Raw genomic sequence first — 15,564 nt, 5'->3', positions numbered from 1 at the left:
GGCGGTTGAGGTGCTACTAAAGGAGCCAGCTACTTTGAAGCAGCTATTACTGATTAACCTCTATGACCCTCCTGGAGGCTCCTCGCGGATGACATATTTGCCTTTGTAGAAATGATGATTTCAAACTGGGGTTAGGTCCAGGGGGAGGATGGTATTATTCTGTGTGGTGATCTGAATGCCAGATGTGGGGACCACTTGGTTGAGGGGAATTTTACCTCTGCATGTACTATTAGTAGAATGGAGTGAAAGGAAGTAAACAGGAAAAGGGGAAAAGTGGCTAAGGTTTACGGCTGAGTGGGATTTGGTAATACTTAATGGCAGAACATCTGGGGACATCCCGGGCAAAGCAACCTGGCAGGTTGATACCCGTAAGGCAACTTTGGACTACGTGTCCTGTAACGTTGGTCTGGTGGAATTGATTAAAAGGCTATTGGTTGAAAACCACATATCGAGTCACCATGCCGGGTTGAGTGCTGCATGGTCATTGGGCTACCAGGACCGGTTACTAAGGAGTCCAACTAACCTGTTGGCCTCCCAGGCCAGCAACAGATTGGCATGGTCTGAAGGGAATGTCCTGAGGGCCTGTGATAAGTTGTGGTTGGAGCTCAATAAGGTAGAGGTTGTCCTGTCTCAGTGATCTCTGAATGAGATTGAGCACTGTTTGGAGGCGATTGCCACTAGTACTGGTGTAAAGAGAGGCAAGATAATCACAAGGCATGCCAGCAGGTCTATCCACCGTTATGATCCCAAAATCAATACGGCAAAAAGAGCTCTTAGGATGCAGCTGCAAGTCTTACTTAACTCTGGTACTCTGCCTCTTTCTTGGAACATGAATCCGCCAGGCTGAAGAATCAATACAGAAATAGGGTTAAGAGGCAGAAACTGAAGGGGAGGATTGGAAATTGGCAAATGATGATCGAGGCACTGATGAGCAGTAATGCGGGCAGTATGTGGAGGATACTGTCATCTGCTAGGAAGCCCACTGTTAAGACTATCCTGAATCGAATAAGAGAGGAGGTTTGGGTCAAGTTCGTAGAGGACAAAATGTTTAATGAATCTGACATGTTTGAGCCGGGTTGGCAGATGTCTTCCCATTGCCCATCAAGTTTAACATTAGAAACATTTGTGACCATCTAATGAAGCTCGGAAATTCTGGAGCTCCGGGGCCAAACGGTTTGTCAGCGGCTGTCATGAAGGGGGATGTTGGTTGATGGGCAGGAGTGTTATGCCCCGGTTCAACAAAGTTTGCTAGTCCAGATCTATCCCGGACTCCTGGAAGAAATCAATTTTGGTTCCAGTATATAAAGCCGGGGACCGACTGGTTCCTGAAAACTACCGGTTGTTATCCCTGCTTGATATTACTGCGAAGGTGTTTGCCTGATATGTCTTAGAGCATCTACAAGCCTGGGTTAAGACCGATAACATCTTACATCCTTCTCAGACAGGTTTCCGACCTGGGTCCCGCACCGTTCATAACATCAGGGTGCTGGACACAATCATAACACAGGCAAGGGGTGACACTAGAACCTCAGTCAATATTGCTTTTGTGGATTTTAGGTCTGCCTTTGATCAGGTTGACTGCAGTATTCTTTGGAGCAAGATGCAGACTTGGGGGTGCCTCAGTTGGCTCCTTGAAGTAATACCGACAACTTTGCCCGGATTTGGCTTGGTGACTATGGTCAGCTGTCGGAGGAGATGCGAATTAGCAGGGGGTGAGACAAGGATGTATTTTAGCCCCCTTGCTTTTTAACATCTACATAGCAGATTTATTGGGCAGGTTGTTGGCTAGAGCAGGCTGTATGCCAACGATCAGTTCCATCCCTATTGGTGGAATGCTTTATGCCAACGGCCTAGTTATATTTGACTATCAATTAACTGGGATAAATGCCATGCTGGACGAACTAGTGGTATATGCAAATGAAAACTGTCTTGCGATAAATTTATCCAAAACCAAAGTAATGTTGGTTGCGCCCAAATAAATCAACATAACAAAGATAACAACCTCTGTGGGCACCGTGGAATATACTGACACCTACAAATACTTGGGGCTGGAGATGTCAAGGACATCAGAATACGCTGACATATTCGAGATCAAGGTCAGAAAAGCGAGACAAATTACATGTATCTCTAAGAAGTTCCTAGCAGACCATGCTGGCTTTTATTTAAAAGATGTTGTGGTACTCTACAAACACTGGCTCTGCCCAACAATCCTATATGTGCTAGAGGCCTTGGCCATGAGAGACTTACGGTGGTTAGAGGGGGTGGAATCCTGTTTCTGGAGAACACTACTGGGGCTTACAAGATCTACCCTGATTGAGTATATGCGACTAGAGCTAGGTCTCTTGTCAATGAGAGCACAACGTCTGTTGTGTAGGGGGTCCCTGATGCTAAAGGCAAAGGCAGCTCCTATCTGTCCACTTTTGGACAAATTAGGTATGAACTATGATATCGGCCAGGCTGAGAAATCCACTCCTCCACAAGTGAAACTCTTTGGGGACCTGTGTTCTGCAATTGACTGGTTTCCAAATTTTAGTTGATGTTCTGTCTTTTCAACGCTGAAAGGGGCCTTTACCCGAAGGCTGACGAAATGGGACTGGCTATGCAATTCTGACCACTTTGCCACACTCAAGGGCTATGGTAGTGTGGGGTCTGTGGTTCACAGTTTCATGAAACCTGAAAGGTATTTATTGTTGTGCCCTGATCCAGCTGTCCTCAACTTCCGACTAGGACTTTGGATAAATCATTCAACAATTTTGGCAGTATGCAGCCCAAAGCGAAACATATCACCAGAAGCAAGAATTTCCAGAGTGTGTAGAGTAAAATCTAACCAAGAGACAGCCAGACATGTGCTGATGGAGTGCCCGGTATTGGGCTCACTCCAGGGGTATTGCTAAGTCTGGAAAAGATCCGGGGCTATGCTAATTTTGGGACTGTCGGGACTGGGGGCTAGCTAGCCTTTTTGGTTGTAACCCCTGAGCTTCTATCCGTGGCTACAACCAAAAGACCCAGGGCTATAGCCCCTTAGCCCCCCCTAGCAACGCCTCTGTCTCACTCTACATGGTGTTGCTTAGCCCTTTCATGTACAATTTTACTTCTATCCGATTTCTGGGTGTTTTGTTTGAACACAGAATCTATGAAAGTCCTCCTGGCTTTATTTAGGATTTGGCAAAGGATTCAGAAGTTATTGAGTAAATGAGGCCTGGGTTGGCAATCTACCACTACTAGCTATTATACTAGTAAAAGAAGTGCAGAGGGTGCTTTAGTACAGTTTGAAACGAAACCGTTGCAGTGTCCTTTTAGATATGAATGATTGTATGTATGTATGAATTTGGTATTTTATTGTAAATAGGTAATTTTATTGTATTGTATTCATATTGTCTTGTGACACTAAATATGCATTTTTATTAGTTGGTTTAGTACTTATGATTGTAAAACATCTGTTAAGAACTACACACAATTACATAAAAAATAATAATAAGATGTAATGTGTGTGGAAAGATTACATGCTTGTGTTTGACAAATGCAGGGTTCATGTATGATGTGATGAAAATATCACATTATACCAAAAATAAACTCTTTTCGGTGTGTTAAATATGAACATCTGAAAATAACGTCGCTAATTTAAAACTGTTGTGTCTGATATATTGTAATTGACCTGGAGGAGGGCGTAGATTTAGGCAGCTAGCTGGTGCTGTGTATGTGCTTTCAGACTGCAAATACCTATTTGTATTTCTTAACATAGAAACGTTATGAACATCTCCTCCAAAACAATGATCCCTTAAATGGGCCATCATTTGTAAATTGCCCCACTTTTATGCGTTGCTTAAGGGAAGAAAGGGGTAAGCTGTCATTAAAGGGCCTGCATTATCTGATGGGCCGCTGGGAATGGGTGTCTCTCTCTTTTCGGGGTACCTCATAATCGTTCCACTACTTAATGCGACCCAGAATACTGTTCCGGCACAGCAACCTTTTTAAAAATACTATTTCTGAACTATGTTTGAATGGCTGGCTCAGACATTTTAGCAGGCAATGGGAGGGGTGTGTCTGTGGCTGGCCATGTTCTTTAAGAGGTGCGAACAGAAGAAGGTGAAAGGGAGGCTGCATGAAGGTGCATGCTGAGTGGGACAATGGCACACTAATGGTGATAATTTCAACCCATTTTCTTTGTGTTTTCTTCAGTCTTACCATAACTGTTGTAAAACACAATGTTGCAGGGTGGACTGGAGACAAGGAAGGACCCAGATATGGGGTTTGCATGGGGGGGAGAGGGTGGCAGTGAGTATAGGGGTAGTTGGCAGAAAATTGGGCGGGTAGAAGGAACATAGTTCCACTACTTTTTGTTTACACTTCGACCCCTGACAGCGGGGCCCTGGACTACTGCACAGACTGCCCATGCCTTGGGTCGGGTCTGATGGGCCTTTGTCACTGCCTTGTAGTGGTTCAGTTGCAGGAGTCTCACAATTGAAAGGGTAATATTTGTTCTCCAAACCAATCGCGGTCATGCTAATCTGCGCCACATTTACCCATGTAGAACATGTTGCCAGTTGCTCCTACTGGCTAGCGTGCGGGATCGCTGGCATTCTGACGCTGCATTGACCAGTCTCAGGCGCAGCACTGTCCAAGGTGCTGAACTTCATCTGACCGCTAGCCCTGAGCGCAGAACCGCACCAGACACCAGGAGCCGATGCAGAGGCAGTGGCTCAGGACAACAGGTATCCATCGGGCGGGGCGGGTGAGATAATTACTTGGGCCAAGGATTTTGACTTCCATTTACACAATAAGCCAAGTTCTTTTTGCAGGAATTTTTTGTAAGAAGAGCGTTTAAAGCCAGCTTTTAGTAAACACATAAGGCGGTTTTGACCGCAATGGGCGCCAGGTCTCACAGCGGCACAGCGCTTTGCCCTCTCTTGGCAGCGAAGGACGCCTGGGGGCGGCGGCTCTTCGTGGCTCTCCCCTGGGACACAGCAAAAAAGATTCTGCAAATGGCAGAGAAATTGGCACGCGAATGAACGCACAACTCCCACCGCCGGTCGAGGGGCGGCACCCGGTCTGCAAGGGCTGGTCCGGCTAAATTGCGGACCTGCACACACTTACCATCCTATTCACACTTGGGCTGGGATTGCCAGGATGGCTACTCCAACCCATCCTGCTTTCAAGGAAGCCAGACACCAAATGGACATCTCATGCAGGAAAGAATGGGTGGGGTGGGGGGGTTAGGTACAAGCTAACCCGCTATAGCACTAGACACAGGGAAGCGGTGAATATACACCGAGAATGCTCAGTCAGTTTCCAAATGAAACTGCTGCTAACATGCGGGCAATAGATCCAAACGCCAGCCATCCTTTGCTGCCATGGCGACATTATTTCTATATAAGCGCTGCCACCAACCGTGCATGCCGCAAGATCGCGCAGCAGACATACATGGACTGGGAAGAGGTGTGGGGGGCGTGATACTCGCCTTTAACTAACAGCCTTTGTAGGCTCTCTGACAGACACGAGCAAAGTGCGGAACGGATAACAGTGCCGGCCTGCAAAGCAGACTTAAATTATTATCAGCGGAAAGGCTTAGGTCCAAATCACTGGAGGGGATGAGTGGGCAAATGCCTCTGTGCGGAAGCTTGTGCAAGGATGATGCAAAGTAGTGATTGCTGGTAGTGGGAGACTACGTAGGAAGGACCAAAGAAGACACTGCCATGACAAATTGACATATCACTCTTAACACTTGTAAGACATCTTTTTGGAGGCAATGCGACATGTTATGGTCATTTCCTTGGTGCAATGTAGCAAACGGCATGGCCATTTTCTGGGAACAATTTCAACTGACATCATAATTGTCCGGGCAATGTAGAAACAGGGAGGCGAGTAAGCTGTATTAAATTGAAACTGACATAGTATTGTTGAAACTGGTAACTTTCTGGGCACTGTGAAGACACAGTAATGACAATGTGCTTAGCTAGAATAAGACTGGCATGACACGGTTGAAATGGGTTTGACAATTTTCTATAGGCAATGTGATATTGGCATGTTGATTATCTGGATAAAATTAATAATTGAGATGCCAGGTTTATATGGGAAATGGGAACATTAAATTGTCATTGTCTGGCAGAAGCTAGCTATTGCCATGATAATTTGCTTCCCCGAGGCAACACTTGCATGGTACTGGTGAAATTGGCATGGTGATTTTCTTGGGGCAATGCGCTTTGTGGGTGCAATTCTGGCATGGCATTAGGAAACGAGTGTAACAATTTGTTGTAGACATTGTGAACCTGGTATGGTGGATTTGCTGGAGGCAAAGTAGCACTAGACGTAACAGTTGTATATAAGCAACATGCAAATTATATGGGTATTTTCCGGGACAGGCTAGAGTCTAGCATGATAATTTGCAGAACTGAGGAAAAAATGCCTGGAAGTGTTGAAACGGGCATGACATTTTTTGCAGTAAATGTGAAACAAATATAGTTGTTTTTTGCGGACACTGTGAGAAAAGACAAGAGAATGTGCTTAGTTGAGAAAAATCTGGCATGGGCACGGTGGAAACGGCATGGGAGTGGCCTATAGCTAATGTGACACGCGTATGCTTCTGGCTGTGACACGATATTCATCATGCCCTCGTTTCCCAGAGCTTTACCTCCAGCCAAGAGGTAGACACACTATCTGCTTGGGGCTGTGGTTGGTTTCGTATCCAAAAATAAAGATATACCTAATCTAATGCAGGGTCCGAGAGAGAGAGAGAGAGAAAGAAAGAGAGAGAGAGGGAGAGAAGGGAAGAAAGAGAGAGAGAGAGAGAGATAGAGAGAAGGGGGGAGAGAGAGAGAGAGAAAGAGAGAGAGAGAGAGAGAGAAAGAGAGGGGTGGTTTATGCCTATATGGCAAGAGAAGGAGAGATAGAGAGGGAGGGGGAGAGAGAGAGACAAAGATAGAGAGAGAGAGGAAGAGAAGGGGAGAGAGAGAGAGAGGGAGAGAAGGGAAGAGGAGAGAGAGAAATAGAGAGAAGGGGGAGAGAGAGAGAGAGAGAGATAGTGAGAGAGAGATAGAGAGAGGGGTGGTTTATGCCTATATGGCAAGAGAAGGAGTGATAGAGAGGGAGGGGGAGAGAGAGAGAGTGAAAGAGAGGGGTGGTTTATGCCTATATGGCAAGAGAATGAGAGATAGAGAGGGAGGGGCAGAGAGAGAGAGACAGAGAGAGAGAGGGAGAAAGAGAGGGATGGTTTATGCCTATGTGGCAAGAGAAGGAGAGATAGAGAGGGAGGGGGAGAGAGAGAGAGAGACAGAGATAGAGAAAGAGAGGGAGAGAGAGAGAGAGAGAAAGAAAGAGAGGGGTGGTTAATGCCTATATGGCAAGAGAAGGAGAGATAGAGAGGGAGGGGGAGAGAGAGAGATACAGAAAGCGAGAGAGAGAGAGAGAGATAGAGAGAGAGAAAGAGAGGTATGGTTTATGCCTATATGGCAAGAGAAGGAGAGATAGAGAGGGAGGGGGAGATAGAGAGAGACACAGAGAGAGAGCGACAGAGAGAGAGAGAGAGAGGGAGAGAGAGAGAGAGAGAGAGAGAGAAATAGAGGGGTGGTTTATGCCTATATGGCAGGTGAACCTTTTACCGATGAGCACCTGACAGGCTTACTATTAGTAATCTATATTGCTGCCGGACTACCACCAGAACCTTTGAGAATCTGCTGTTGTCACTCTTTTGTAAATGATCAGCATTGAAAGTCATTAAAGGTCACTGCAAACTGTGCTCACTGAAAAACATACCACTACACTTGCAATATAGTGCCTCTTAAAAATGAACACATAAGAACACGCCCCCACACTTCTATTTAGCATGTTTGCACATCTTTTCATGTAAGCATTATATATGAGCATTAAAATAGTATAGTCAAACAATAAGCAATTCCCAATATAAGCGAAAGTGTACTTTAATTCTTCTCGCATTTTCTTCTCGAATTATAAAGTGTAAAGCTAATTGTCAATGTATATAGCCATCGAAAATTTAATGTGGAAAAAAAGTGGAAAGGTACTTAATTTAGCTCTGTCTGGAAATACGTTCCAGTAGTCACGTGATCCCACTAAAACTGCAAACTTTTCAAAAAAGATAAGCTAGCACGCATCAAAATTCCCTAGCTACTAAAGAGCAAAAAATGAAATAGCAATCAAAAGTCATGGTAAAAAAATGGCAGGTAAATAAATAGGGCCCCACTTGCTGCTGTATCCCTCCCATCCACCAGATGGGTACATGAGACTGCTTATCCTGGCTAGGAAGAAATGGAAGCAGGGGCAAAGTCTTGCTATGCGCTACGCCCAAACATGTAGCCCAATGTGGGCCAGTGTGTCCCAAATACCAGTGAGCAGTCAAGGAGATAGCCGGGCAAAGACCATGGGGACTCTAAAACCTATGTAAAGACCATGTGCATATATACAAATAAATGATATGATTTTAAAAGTCTAATTCAGGCTTCAAAACTCTGGAAGCAAGAATTCAATTTTAAAAAAAGTGACATTCTCAATAACATATCACTATTATGCTGGCCATCTGTCTTTTGACCCCTTCTGTTCCATTCCAGCCCCCCCTCCCCCCAAAAGGATATTCAACCACTCCATGGGTGCCCGCGATCACCTGCTTTGTTCTTGCCCTTACCTAGTTCAATATGTAAGTTTGAAGCAGGCATTAGTATACCACATGTCCTCTACCAGTTTATTCCAGCTTTGAGTGCATGAAGGAGTGAACGAGTATGCACTGCCTTTGGCACTGGTGTGCACAGGTCAGGCGAGGGGGGACCAGGGGAGTTTAGTTCATACAAAAATGGAGATTTCAAAAGCCTGCGAAGGCAAAGATGGTTGCACTCTGCTTGGAGCCCGAGAAGACGCATATTCCAGTGCACGAATCCCCAGACACTGAAGGCTCGTCCCTGGCAAGTGCCATCTTATTTGTATGCAGGCAACACCCACTTGTACCTTCCCATCACCCACTTTTTCTCAAGATCAAACTCCGGAAAATTCTATTTAGGAATAGATGTTCTCCAAATGGCTTAATCTCAATAAAAGCAAATTACAAATCATCTTTCTTAGGCACCTCAAAGTTCTTCTTTGCACCCTCGTGTTCTCTCCTCTCTCCTTCCTCCTTCCTCTCTTTTCTGCATCCTCCTTCCACAGAACTCTGCGTATAGGGATGGACTCAGCTATGTCCCTCCTCTCCCACTTCAACAAAATAACAATGACCCACTTTTTACAAATGTGGAAACTGAAAATGATACTCCCTGTCATTCATTCTAGTTTCAAACACATCATAGTCAGAGCCCTAGTCAACTCCCCCCTGAACTACAGCAATTCCCTATCCACGGGCATCTCCAACGCCTCCATTCACAAGCTGCAACTACTGCAGAATGATGCTGCCTGCTGCATCTTCAGTCTTTCCAACAGACAGCCAACCTCTGCAGCCTGGGGCTCCCTGTACAGGCTTGCTGCGTAGGAGCAGATTCTCTTTGAGGCCCTCGGACTAGCCCACAAAGCCTTCCTCGGGCCTGCCCATTGCCAACGCAAGACAAATATCCAGCCGTAGACCCCAATGCGCACTCTTGGGTCCTCTGACAAAGTCCTCCTTTATGTTCCCAAATTGTCCTTCTCCAGGCGCGAGGAAAGAGTCTTCATGTGTTGGAATACACATGAAGTTGGAATACACATGTGTTTGGTTCCTATCTTTCTGGAAGGATCATGCAGAGTCCAACCATATCCACTTCGTATGCATTTGAAATCTTAATCTTTTTCATGACTACATTTCCCAGGTCCCCCAGCACTGGGTCTGCGTACGCCAGCACAAATAAGCAGTCCACCGCAGTGCGCAATATCTAACGTATCTCACTCCCTTGCAGCTGGAATAGACAGGTGGTGGTCATGTTGCGTGATAAGGCCTGCCTCAACCTTGTATATATATGGGGATGTAGAGGGACCCAGACAACACAGATGACCCCTCGCGCAGCTGCATATCCTTTGGGGGAAGCATTGATCTACAATAGAAGGAGACAGATGACCAGCACAATGCTTGATATAATATCGAATTCTTTCTGCCAGAGTTTGGACAGATGACTCGAACTCTCTCTAAACTCAGGATCGCAGCTTGCGCCATTCACCCCTGGATGATTTGCAGCCTGATTTCCGACCTGGACATGGGGCAGAGGTAGTCCTAATCCACCCCTCTGTGATGAAAGGTTGATGATGTAAAAGGAAGCCAAGGTAACCTTTCTTTGCCATTTACACCTGTATGCTGCCGTCGACATGGCGGGCAATGATATTCTGTTCTACAGACTCAGTCCCCCATCTAAGTACCTCCACTATCAGGTGGTTTGGTTCCTATCTTTCTGGCAGGATCAAGCAAGTCCACTAGGGCCAACCCACTTACCCCCCCCCGTACCACTAACCCCAGATGTGCTCCAAAGGTACCCCATTCCTTCTATGTAATATTCATACAATTCGATTCGAGGTTAAGCAATTTGGAGAACATCTATTCCCAAATAGAGTTGAGCTGGGAATCCAGGGTGTGAACCCATGACATGTCAGAGGAGAGGTAGGGGGTCTTAGATACATGGTTCTTTGAAAGCCAGGGCACTTTACAGAGTTGGGTACCAAGGCTTTTTTAGCATCACACATTTACTGCACTGCTTGACTCTGAGGTGTCTACTGTAAAATAAGAGCGTGCTTCATGCTAGTGGTGTGGCGGGTACACATCACTTGCACGACTCAGAAAAGACCCATAACAAAATAAAGAACATTGCATTCCAACTAGATTCCGCAGAAGCCCTTTGCTTTTGAGTTGCAAAAGCTCCATTGGGCCCATTAATGCTCTTTCCGGAAAGACCCAAAAAGAGAGTGGGCATTAGAGGGAGAGAGAGGGGGGGATAGAGCAGAGGAGTAATCCACAAAAAAGGTGAGTGAATGGGAGAGAGAGAGAGAGAGAGAATGCATGCCATTAAATGATGGCCAGGGTCCCACAATACCTCACTGCGCCAGTGCTCTAAACTGGACATGAAAAGAGAACTGTTCGGATCCATGAAGCTACCGGTTGGAAAATCACTCAGAGGGGGACCACCACTGATCCCCCAGCTTGTGATGTCCCAATCTCAAGTCTGGAGCGAGAGAACTGTGGGGGTCCTTAGCCTCTGAAATTAGATGGAGAGGAATCCGAGATCCCAAGAGTGGAAATAAACAATGGCCCCCACCTCATGAGACATCTAATGAGACACAAGTCCCAAATCCAATGGCAGGCATGTATCACGCATGCCTACCACATGCTGTCCAGCAACATACACTCCAAGGCCGACGAGGGGCGTTGCCATGCCTGTCTTGCGACATCTGAAGGCATCTAAAGGCTGATCAGCGATCCCTGTCTTGTGGCATTTGGTGGAGATGTAAGTCTACCACATGAAGTGAGGGAATTAACACCAATCCTTATCCTGTGTTACCTGGAGGAGACCCCCCACATCTTAGATCTTAGGGGGTGAGTGTGGAGGCATATCACTGATCCCTGTGTCATAATAGTTGAAGGCGGATCTGAAAGGGGAGTTATTACCAATTCCGTTGGCATGCCACAGAAAACTCAGCACCTTTTATACTGGGGACTGCAAACCCCGCCTCATCACTGTCTCGTTTCCTTCCTTCCAGGTGCCTTCAGTTGGAGCTGTTTTAAAAAACTTACAAGATGCAGCAAAAGTCAACATGATTGCTATTTTCCAAAAAGTGAGTAAACTGTGTCCAGAATCCTGCCCTTGCCCCATGTTTTCCCCAGCACTGGCACTGCCCAAAGGCGATGTAGGCATTCAGTGCCAGTCTGAAGAGAACCCAGCCACAGGCTGATTTCCTTCATTCCAATGGGAACCATTGTATGTCCTTTTTGCACAGAATCTTTGGAGGGCACACATCAGACCATCTTCCCTTTGCTATTTGTTTCCTAAAATGTGCCATCGTAGCTTGAAGGGGCCTCGGGGTTGGTTTCATGTGACAGCACCAGTGCGTGCCAAGCAGAAGGTCACACGAAGGTGGGTTGCCGGGTTTGGGGCAATGGCTGGATAAATGCTGCCATTGACAGCAAACATCTTTCCACCAGCTCTGTGGCCTACACAGAGAATAACACACTCTGCTCTGCTCCCCCAGGCCTTCCAGTCTTTCAACAATATCCCAAGAATGGTTGATGAGAAGAGCGCGGATGGGATCCAAAGTAAGTAACGCCGCGGCACAGCAGTGTTTATGCCCTGTATAGTGGCTGGGGTTGAGAAGGAGGGAGAAGAAATCACACACTGATGGAGCATTGGCACATAGAAGCCAGAGTATGCTATTGGCTGCCATTTCGGAAGGCAGGCAGACACCGAGGAAGCACTGCCTCCCAGTGGTACGCGCATTCCAGTGACTGATGCTGGGATTGGTCAGGATCTCATAGGGTAGCCCCCTGACTGGATGGGGAAACTGAGCACCACATCCAAGTTGTGCCAATGACTGCTCATTCTTCCTGTGTTTGGGTGTATATAGCTATCTGTAGGCGCACACCCGTGTGTGTGTGTGTGTGTGTGTGTGTGTATATTTGGAGCGTTCTTTTGCGAGACTTCCTCCTCCATCAGAGTGCACGCTTCAGAGAGCTGAGCTGCTGAGCTGTTGCGCTGTTTCTCACTTTTCTTTCCAGCCACAGCTGCTTTAATACTGTATACTGGTAATTCGTAGCCATTTGTCTGCCTGAACTCAGCTGCGTGGCAAGGGATTGCTGTGTGACCTAAAACATTTGACCTTATCACATTTGATCTAATGTATTTGACCTTATTTTGGTCTAAAATGGGAGGGAGACCTCAACCTAATCTATACCCTTACCCACTAATATATATTTGATTAAGTTTGACCAAAAAAAAGGTCAAAACAATTAAATTAAATGTTTTAGGTCAAATGGTTTTAGGTAAGTTATGCTAATACCTGTTAAACTAGGCAATTTTATTTCACACCTATGTTAACCGCTATTGCCCACTTACCTCTCTGCATCTCTGCCCTTTACCTGCTCTTCCACGCTCTGTGGCCATCCCCACCAACTTGTGCTAATAGACTTTGGCATTTGTAAAGCACACGTGACACACAGATCTGTGTACTAGCATTGGAAAATACATACAATTGACGTTTATTCTCCTCCTCTTTACTCCCTTTCTCTCCTCCTTCTCCTCTCAATTTCATCCCCCTTCTCCTCATACCACGTCCTCCAAATTCATACGTTCTTACCCCGCACTCCCTCTCTTTGCCTCTCTGTTATGTTTCTTTTGCCTCACCCTCTCTATTTCCATGCTCTTGCTTACCTCACTCCCTCGCCACCTCCTACTTTGTACAAACTTGTTCATGTCCCTGTTCCCTGCACTTTACGCCTCCTTCCTCTTTCCTACCTTTGTATAACCTTCTTCCTTTCTCTCCACCTTCTACCTTATCCCTCCTTCTTGTTATCTCCCACTCTCCCTCGTTTGCAGGCACACTGAGAGCCTTGGCCACAGCTGAGCACCAGGTCAAGTCGATTGCTTCTGATTTTCAAATCGAGCGCTATACCGCCTCGCTGAGCACATCCCTACTCAAGGTCGAGAAGGAATGTACCAAATACGGGGAGGAAGTGAAACGCTACGACCATTACAGGTAAGAGGTGGCCATGCAACGAGCAGAGGTGGTGATCGTTAGTAATGGGGTCAGGGGGGTGGATAGCAAGGGGTTGGAAGAGGAGGCAAATAGATAGCACGGAGGCAGAGAGAGAGAGAGAGGGAGAGAGAGAGAGAGAAGGGTGTGATGGCATAGCATTAAGCAAGGGAGTGTGTGGAAGGAGGAGGAGTTTGCGCATGAAAGGATGTGGCAGTGATTGAGTAAGAAAGGAGAGATGGAGATTTGGCAAAGAAGCAAAAAGAGGTAAAAGGAAGAGAAGGATTGGGAGTGAAGAAAGCGAGGGGAGTAGGTGACAGAATACGGGGAGCGGTGGATAAATGGACACGAACACAGCAGAAGTTGGTAACTGGTCCTGAAGTTGGGTGGTGATGGTGTAAGAAAAAAAAGGGGAATAGAAGGGAGATGGTGATTGGACACAGCGAGGAGTGCAGGGATTGGTTTAACCAAGGGAGCGGGCAATGTTTCATTTGTGCTGGTGTTGTCCGGGGCCCATCCCCTGGACATGTTTTGCAACACTGATACTTATAATGTATAACCTAGGGCTTAGATTACCAATTTTGTCCTCAACTCAATGGAATGGGCAAGGGAGGCGGCAGCATGGACTTGTGCTGCTAAGGTGTTCACACACTGCTTCCTAAAGTTTGTGGTATGTGCTACAGAAATGGTTTTATTATTGCTAAAGTGTCCTGCAGCTACCTTACATTTGAACATTTTCTTTTTTTCTTTGCAATTGGGAAACTTGACATTGTAATAATACCCTGCAAATGTGTACAATGTGAAATGTTGTAATCCGGGCTCAGAGATGTTATTCACTGGCTTCCTAACCAGATAAACATTACCATACCATTACCATGTATTTGCTGTAATTCCGAATAGGAAATTTACCAGGATAGGGTTCCTTGCACTTAGACATGGCTTGAATATCACTCTGGCGTAGCCGCTACAGAGCCCTTCTCCAAAATGTCATTCCCTCCCCTCATCTCTCTTTTCTGGGATTTGTTGGTGTGTGGACATGCAACCAACCATAATAGAGGAACCATTGTCCATGTTTGTAGATGCATGCATTTTGAAAGATTCCTCTTCAAAATAAACCACAGGCGATTCAAAGAGGTAACCTTTAGGACATTAAAAGAGATACAAGGGACTTACTTGTCAGAGTTAATTTTACATTTGCTTAAAAAATGCACCCATGTAAACATTGCAACTTATTATATAATGCGCCCCTCCCTGTAATATGGCTGTAATGCAATCTGGCATTTGCATCCCAACTTGGGAACTACACTTGCTCCAGCCGTCCTTACGCAGCAACCATTGGGGAGATACATAAACAACATCTTTTTTTGTCATCTCATAATTATTACTAGGCTTGATCTAAATTGTCTCTAGTAGAACTGGAGCACCCCTGAAATGTACTCATTGGATACACATAGAGGTTTCCTCAATGATCTCACTCATTGGAGTTTCACACAGCTGAGAGCCTGTGGAGTAAGTGATATAAAGGGAAGAAATAAACCAGGGAGAAAGACAATGAGTGAGATCAGAGGGAGACTCGCGGACGGACGCTTGGAGAGGTAGACCGAGTATAGGTTGGAGGTCAAGACTACGAGGCAGAAGAAGGATGGGGAAGCCAGACGCATTGGCATGAGGACGACATCAGGGCAGTTATGGGGCAGAGTTTAATTGATACTGTGGGCTAAGCGCATGCCTCACACCTCAGGACCAGCGTTGATGGCCATGGTATGATATGATATGATAGGTTATTTATAATGCTCTTAATGCCCAGAGGTTTCTAAGCATGGACCGGGGATCGAAACTGCGTTGCTCTGTGTCATCTTGCTTCCAAGGCGAGCACGTTGCCCCTGAGATATCCTCCCGAGACATGGTGTGAGATTCCTTCCAGCCTCC

At 46.1% G+C, this 15,564-nt stretch overlaps 1 protein-coding gene across 3 annotated transcripts in view; it reads left to right on the top strand.

Moving 5' to 3' along the window:
- Window positions 1–15,564, top strand: part of PROM2 (prominin 2) — a 531,075-nt gene that overhangs the window by 279,537 nt on the left and 235,974 nt on the right. For all 3 annotated transcript variants that reach the window (XM_069619114.1, XM_069619113.1, XM_069619112.1), the window contains exons 8-10: window positions 11,650–11,724; window positions 12,139–12,202; window positions 13,479–13,638. In XM_069619114.1, the coding sequence (XP_069475215.1) occupies window positions 11,650–11,724; window positions 12,139–12,202; window positions 13,479–13,638 (299 nt within the window). The remainder of the gene's footprint in view (window positions 1–11,649; window positions 11,725–12,138; window positions 12,203–13,478; window positions 13,639–15,564) is intronic.

This window comes from Ambystoma mexicanum, chromosome 10 (assembly GCF_040938575.1).
Source record: "Ambystoma mexicanum isolate Mex_15411 chromosome 10, UKY_AmexF1_1, whole genome shotgun sequence".
Taxonomy (NCBI): domain Eukaryota; kingdom Metazoa; phylum Chordata; class Amphibia; order Caudata; family Ambystomatidae; genus Ambystoma; species Ambystoma mexicanum.
This window is presented reverse-complemented; position numbering and strand designations above follow the sequence as displayed.